The following is a 7,735-nucleotide window of genomic DNA, read 5'->3' as shown; positions in this document are numbered from 1 at the left end:
GTCTTCTAAAGGTCCAAAAACAGTGTTCCAACTATATTTCACTCTGGGGTTAAGATGATACCTCATCATTTCACATAGTTGCTTGTATGAATTGTAAGTTTTCACATTATTATTGGCAATAAATAAAGAAATAAACAAGTTTTTATTCATTTTTTAAAAAAATGCACGTCCCCTCTAGGGTACACGTACCTCTCGTTGGGAAACCCTCCCTCTCTCCTCTCTCTCTCCTAATCAGTCGGCAGTTTTATTCCAGCCTCAGCATCCTCCTCCTCCTCCCAGAAGAGGAAGATATCCTGCCGGCGTGTGCGTGGTGTGTTTTTGTGCGCTGCCATGGTGGAAATGACGGATGTCGTGTGCCTTCTCGTCCCGCTGGCGATGCTGGCGGTTTCCACCTTTCAGACCGAAGTGAAGAGCGTCAAAGAGGCGGAAAAAACGGGCAATTTCATGGAGGACGAACAGTGGCTGTCCACCATTTCACAGTACAGCCGCAAGATCAAGCACTGGAACCGCTTCAGAGACGTAAGTGGAGGCTGGAAGATGCGCCGTAATGCGGTACGGCCGTTTCCACCGGCGCGCACAGGAACAGTTACGCACGCTTTGCATGCCTGAAAAGCAAACTTTACTTTACAAAATACTTCCCTGCACGCTACACTTAAAATGCACGTTCAATCAGTCCGTATGCATGCTTTAATATACTGCAATATGTGGAATTTATCCCCACTGAGAGGAAATTTCACTTGCTCCTCCTCAAAAATCACCCTCAAAATTGATATTTCATTTTTTTTCCACACAAATTGCATGCAATCATTCCTGCAGCATCCACTCATGACCAACAATAAATAGGTCCTGTGACACAGCTGCAGGAGCTGCTGCACAGACCTCCTCCTCCTCTATCATGTGTTTCCAGACATGTCCTGGGAGATTTCCCAAACAAGAGAATTAAGTCATTAAATCAGAGTAGCTGGGATTGATGGATGTGCATATTCACCTCTGAACAGACGGAAGTGGGTTGCATGGATTGATTTAAGCCTGCAGGCTGTAACTGTGATATATCACCGTGTCTGTGAATGCACAATTCTGCCAGCAGCTCTGTGAAATGATTGCTAATGATCACAACAGGATTAGGACAATAGTGCAGTTGGATTATGTTCCATATGAATCCTGTTAACCGACATTTAATTGATTCGGCCTGGATGCTGTGTGGCACGTGACAGGTATTGAATTTGGATGCTGTGCACTTCAGTTTGAGTGTTTACAGTGTGGTGCAAAACTCTGAAGCACTCCATTTGCATAAATTTGGGTTTTGATTCTTTTCTACATTATCATGTCATTGAAAGTCCAAATCTGAGACAAAAAAGTAATGATTTGATTTGTTATTGAATTTTTCACGAAAGGGACAATAATAATGTGACCAGTGTGATGTTTGTGCAAAAACATGAGTTCATCCAACAACAAATTGGGTTTAAAGGTTTCAAACTGTGTAAAATTATTATTATTATTTTTTATCTTTGTTTTATAGTCTCATTTAGTTTGCATGTTAAAAGCCCTTATAGCCCATTCACACTCTGATGGTTCGCCTGGCATTTACGATGTAGAGTGTAAAGTCGAATAACGTCGAGGTCCACAGGAGCTAAGTGGATGTTAGTCGGGCAACAGTTCCTTGTGGTCCTGGAAAAATGTTCACCATGTTTAAAATCTTTGACATTTTTGTTAAAACGCTGGCAAGAGATGAGCTCCGCTACCGCTGTGTCACTTCCGCTGAACAACATTGGAGGCTTGACTGGATGCACCACCTCTTTTGGATCCCTTGGGCATGAAGAAATATGTAGAAGTATAAAGGAATATGGAGACCCTATCTCGACAATGCAACAGTAGTAAGTGATGCAATTGGGCACCACAGTCTAATTTGCGGGCGGGCGCTAAACGGTTAAAATATGATGCGTATGACATAATTTCTCTACTTCCAGGGACAGAAACACTGCACTTTCTCTGAGTTTTTGGGCAAGTTACACACAACCAAAGTGAAAATGCAAAGAAAAAGTGACGATGTGGTGGAAAGCGGACATGTGTTGCAGCTTGTTTGTGACCCAGAGCTCAAACATGTCAAGGCAGTTTTGCAGGCGAGAGAACGGAGCTACTCTGGCTAGCTGTGTAGGCTAACACTTACCGACACAACCTCTCCCATTTGCCTTGTCTTACCTTCTCCACTGGGAACCAAAAAAAAAAAAAACACTTTTCGTGACTGCAGCTGAAAACAAAACAATTTTTCTGTGTGAAGTTATACTTGCACAACGGGGGCAGAGTTCCCCCATAAATGGCCAAATCCGCGATATCACACAGGGTTCAAACAAGAGTGCGCTGCCCTATTATTTTATCAACGTCCATTGTTCGCTGTTGTTATGTAATACCCCTAATTTCTTCAAAAATATTAGTCCTATATGTACTTTCCTTTTTCGCAGCATTCATCCTTGACATTTGTGGGAAGAGACTAATCCACGGCCGGAGTGTGGGAGTGTCAGTACAAACCATTCGGAGGATGGGGGTTTCAGCGGAAACCATTTTAAACCAGCACGTCTTAAACCAGCAGGTCAGCTTGGTGACAGCGAGAATGCTTTTAAGTTTACAGAGTCTGTTGAATGGTTTGTGCTGAAACTCCCACACTCCACCCAGGAATTCTCTGCCGTGTTCGTGCCAGCTGTCCCCAGACATGGTCAAATTCCATGATATCATGTAGGGGTTCAAACGAGACTGCGCTGCCCTATCGCAGAGTTATGTTGAGTTTATATTACCTACGTCACAAACGTTATGTCGACAATCAGCTCCACCAAAGCTAAGCTACTGCTCCTTGGAGTGCGCTAGCAATGCACTTGCCCTTTGAGGCAAAAGTTGAACTACATCTGATAATAAGTCAGTGGACCGTCACCAAGTGCTGAATTCTTTCAATGTTGCCTTTCACTGAGCTGTGTCAATCTGCGCTGATGACAGCAAATTTGGACCCCTGGAGCGAGCCTTCTCCGGCATTTCACAGAGATTTTTTTCAAATCTGCTACATCAGCTAGCATCAGCCACAATGGCTCCTTAAATTTTCAAAAATTTGATTGCAGTGCATGTAAACATTTTCCCAAAATTTAGATGAGAAATCACTGGTTTTAGACTTATGTGACAGATGTCACAGACAGCCCAGTCTCACTATTAGATTGTGATGCCATCATGAAATATAGTAGATTTTCATGATGGGGTTGTCTAACTATAAAACCATAACTGTAACCCACAAAACGCCCCAATTTTTTATGTATTATTTTGATACCATCACGAAAATCTGCTACATTTCATGAGGGTATCACAAACTAATATACTCAACAAAAATATAAACGCAACACTTTTGGTTTTGCTCCCATTTTGTATGAGATGAACTCAAAGACCTAAAACTTTCTCCACATACACAATATCACCATTTCCCTCAAATATTGTTCACAAACCAGTCTAAATCTGTGATAGTGAGCACTTCTCCTTTGCTGAGATAATCCATCCCACCTCACAGGTGTGCCATATCAAGATGCTGATTAGACACCATGATTAGTGCACAGGTGTGCCTTAGACTGTCCAAAATAAAAGGCCACTCTGAAAGGTGCAGTTTTATCACACAGCACAATGCCACAGATGTCGCAAGATTTGAGGGAGCGTGCAATTGGCATGCTGACAGCAGGAATGTCAACCAGAGCTGTTGCTCGTGCATTGAATGTTCATTTCTCTACCATAAGCCGTCTCCAAAGGCATTTCAGAGAATTTGGCAGTACATCCAACCAGCCTCACAACCGCAGACCACGTGTAACCACACCAGCCCAGGACCTGCACATCCAGCATGTTCACCTCCAAGATCGTCTGAGACCAGCCACTCGGACAGCTGCTGAAACAATCGGTTTGCATAACCAAAGAATTTCTGCACAAACTGTCAGAAACCGTCTCAGGGAAGCTCATATGCATGCTCGTCGTCCTCATCGGGGTCTCGACCTGACTCCAGTTCATTGTCGCAACTTCGCACAGCCATTGAAGAGGAGTGGACCAACATTCCACAGGCCACAATTGACAACCTGATCAACTCTATGCGAAGGAGATGTGTTGCACTGCATGAGGCAAATGGTGGTCACACCAGATACTGACTGGTATCCCCCCCAATAAAACAAAACTGCACCTTTCAGAGTGGCCTTTTATTGTGGACAGTCTAAGGCACACCTGTGCACTAATCATGGTGTCTAATCAGCATCTTGATATGGCACACCTGTGAGGTGGGATGGATTATCTCAGCAAAGGAGAAGTGCTCACTATCACAGATTTAGACTGGTTTGTGAACAATATTTGAGGGAAATGGTGATATTGTGTATGTGGAGAAAGTTTTAGGTCTTTGAGTTCATCTCATACAAAATGGGAGCAAAACCAAAAGTGTTGCGTAGATTAAATCACTTTTCGTGATGGCATCACAAACTGGCGTGAGACTTCTTTGGTCACAGAAGTCACCACACTGAAAAAAGAGAATTTTGCCCCCAGTGCTTATTTAGTAACACTTACTCACTGACCTTATCCCGTAAAATTTATGCCAATTTTTGTTTAAATTGGATGAACTCAATTCATTTAGGTGTTACCAACTGAAGTAACTTCTTTACATGGAGTTTCTCTTTTTTTCAGTGTATTTGGACTAGTATACTCAAAAAATTAAAACATTCATTTTAATGAAAAATCATATTACGTTAGTTGAAAGCAAAAATACTGTTCATTTATCTAAATGAATGAGAAAAAATATTTTGATTCAACAGACGTATTTTTTGTAAACTGAAAACAAAAAATTAACATAAATCACACAGCTCACCACATTCATTTTTTGAGAATACTCCCTCTGTGAGGCACATTTAATGAGCTGGTTGACCTTCGTACCACACACTCATGTGGTCTGTGGAAGGGGCAGACTCATGAAGGACACCCTCCCCAGAACGTTACATTCTCAGAATGTCATGGAAGGTTGCTGAACATATCAAGTGTACATCAAAATACATAAAAAACATCTGCGACAGTATATGTAATATAATCCTTTCTCACCCAAAGGTGTTATTAAGCAATAATAATAATAATAATTTATCATTGTTATTATTATTATTACTATATTAAAAGCCAAGTGGCCTCTGTTTATGTGTATGCCTTTGATCACGGAAAAACTGGGGAGAGCTGACATTTTGCGTTTGGTATGCTTATGTATTTTGGGTCAGGCATGAACGGCGCAAAAACGGAAAATTGATTGGACAAATATTTTTGGAGAAATTAAAGATATTAGGTAACATCAGTGAACAATGGATGTTGATATCACCATTAATCAGTCCCTGGTAACCACACAAGCTCTGAACAAAGGAAATTAACTATTTCATTTAACGTTTCCTATAATCCCTCTGGTGGCCCCCTGTGCTTCCCAGAATGCACCGCGGTGCCAGCAGCCCTCCGGTGTCGCACAGAGCATGTCAACAGTGACTAGCGACGATGTGGATAGCGTTGATCCAGCAAATTCACGGGCGATTATGATGATGACACATTCTCTCAAATTGAGAGGGTTATCTAGAGGAGGTGTAGCACCTGTGATGGACATCTGCTGTGCCCTGATGATGTCTTGTTGTCCATACTACACCAGGTTTGTTTACATTGTGCCCTGAACTGGAACGCTGCTGAAACTGACCTCTTGTGTGAGTGACGGACCGCGAGGCGGCGCGAGATTCACAACTGCAATTCACAGAATGACAACTACATTTGCCAAATAATAAATATATAATTATTCACAAGACTTTCTCATTTTAATTTCCTGCATTTTCAGTTAAAATCATTATAGAAACTTTGCATAATTTATTATCACCCTTGAAAAATGTCAGCTACCTATTTTATAAACACTACCCAATCTAGAGCCCGTGGATCCCCTCCAGCAATGCACTAGTTATTATTTTGTTTATAAAGCAGTTTTAGGTCAGAAATGTCCCCACTATTAGCATCAAGGCTAATCTGATTGGCCTGTCTCTTTATTTTATGTTGAAGTCATTGCGTATGTTAAAAGATGCCATCGTGGTCCAAAATAGGAGGTCTACTTGTTCTCAGCTGCATCTATGAGAAGCCAAAATTTCAGAATGAAATATACAATAGATTTTAGTTATGGAAAATTTGTGGACCCACTGTCTATATCTATCTATCTATCTATCTATCTATATATATATATATATATATATATATATATATATATATATATATATATATATATATATATATATATATATATATATATATATATATATATATATATATGAGACAACGTATTGCTTCCAAAAGAAAGCTTTCAAAGCATTTTAAAGTAGCAGCTATAACAGACACACTGAGCCCTTATTTAAGAAGGTTAAACGTCTTCTTTTTTTATGTCCTAATAATTATGAAATGAGTGACTGTAGTGTAATGAAAATGGATGTAACTTTTATTTTTTTCTGATTATGTTATGAAGTTGTCAGTAAAATTTATCTATCACAACACCAGGTGGCAGTAAAAGACATTTGCAGCAGCAACAGCACCACCTAGTGTATACTGAAGTATGATGGGAATGACTATTCTCATAATAAATTATGAGAATGCATGAAATTCAAGGCAAGACTGGAAAGAAAGCAAAAAAGCAGTACTCAGTGAAAATTCGTTGAATGTCATACAAGGCAGCTGGATGGAGTCATACTCATTAAGTGAAAATGCCATCTGGCGGAAACTGGCGGTATATCATGATCGGCAGTTCTAACCGCAAAATGTGGGCAATTAAGGGGATTTGTGAAAGAGACATGATGTTCATCCATAACTACAGAGGATACGGGAAGATCGAGAGCGTAGAGATGATGTGTGAGGTGAGCTGGACAAAAAATGGGCCCTCCACGCTTAGTATACAGTATATACAAACCAATTCCAATGAAGTTGGGATGTTGTGTAAAATGTAAATAAAAACAGAATACAACAATGTGCAAATCCTCTTCAAACTGTATTCAACTGAATACACCACAAATACAAGATATTTAATGTTCAAACTGATTAACTTTATTGTTTTTTGTGCAGATATTTGCTCATTTTGAAATGGATGCCTGCAGCACATTTCAAAAAAACTGGGACAGTGGTATGTTTCCAATAATCCAGGAATTGTCTCTTAAATTTTTAGGGGAAAAAATGGGGAAAAAATATAAATAACTGAAATTAAAAGGGCCAGGTTCACTGTTTTGGACTTGTTTTTTGTCTTTCAAAGACACCCACCTTTTTTAGGAAATTACCTGTTAGTGATACATGTGTCAGACATTGGAATCAAATTTTGTTAACACAACTAAAATACACAAAATAATCAATAAATGGAATAAATGCAGCATCTCTAGTCTTGACATACATTCTACTATAAGCAAAATAATATACACCACTTAAATATTTAACTACTTAATAAATCAGGTTAAAAAAGGATGAGTAATAATAATTAATTAAGGGTATGAGTAGCTTATAGGAGCAATCCATGTATGATGAAACAAACATTCTACCATTGAGCTGTCACTATGGAGGGAAATACAGAAAATATAGCATACAGTTTTCTGTATTGCCAGAATGACATTTCAAGGTGATTTTTTTTTTTTAATCAAGATTAAAATTTTAACTTTTTCCATTATCGGCTTTGAAATTATCTATATATATGAATGTCTGT

General features: G+C 39.5%; 1 protein-coding gene across 4 annotated transcripts in view; it reads left to right on the top strand.

Moving 5' to 3' along the window:
- Positions 1 to 248: 248 nt before the first annotated feature.
- spock2 (SPARC (osteonectin), cwcv and kazal like domains proteoglycan 2) overlaps positions 249 to 7,735 on the top strand; it is an 88,720-nt gene continuing 81,233 nt past the window's right edge. For 2 of the 4 annotated variants that reach the window (XM_034184528.1, XM_034184529.1), the window contains exon 1: positions 249 to 519. In XM_034184528.1, the coding sequence (XP_034040419.1) occupies positions 331 to 519 (189 nt within the window). In that variant the 5' untranslated portion in view covers positions 249 to 330. The remainder of the gene's footprint in view (positions 520 to 7,735) is intronic. The other 2 variants (XM_034184527.1, XM_034184526.1) reach the window with 2 other exon arrangements.

This window comes from Thalassophryne amazonica, chromosome 13 (genome assembly GCF_902500255.1).
Source record: "Thalassophryne amazonica chromosome 13, fThaAma1.1, whole genome shotgun sequence".
Taxonomy (NCBI): domain Eukaryota; kingdom Metazoa; phylum Chordata; class Actinopteri; order Batrachoidiformes; family Batrachoididae; genus Thalassophryne; species Thalassophryne amazonica.
This window is presented reverse-complemented; position numbering and strand designations above follow the sequence as displayed.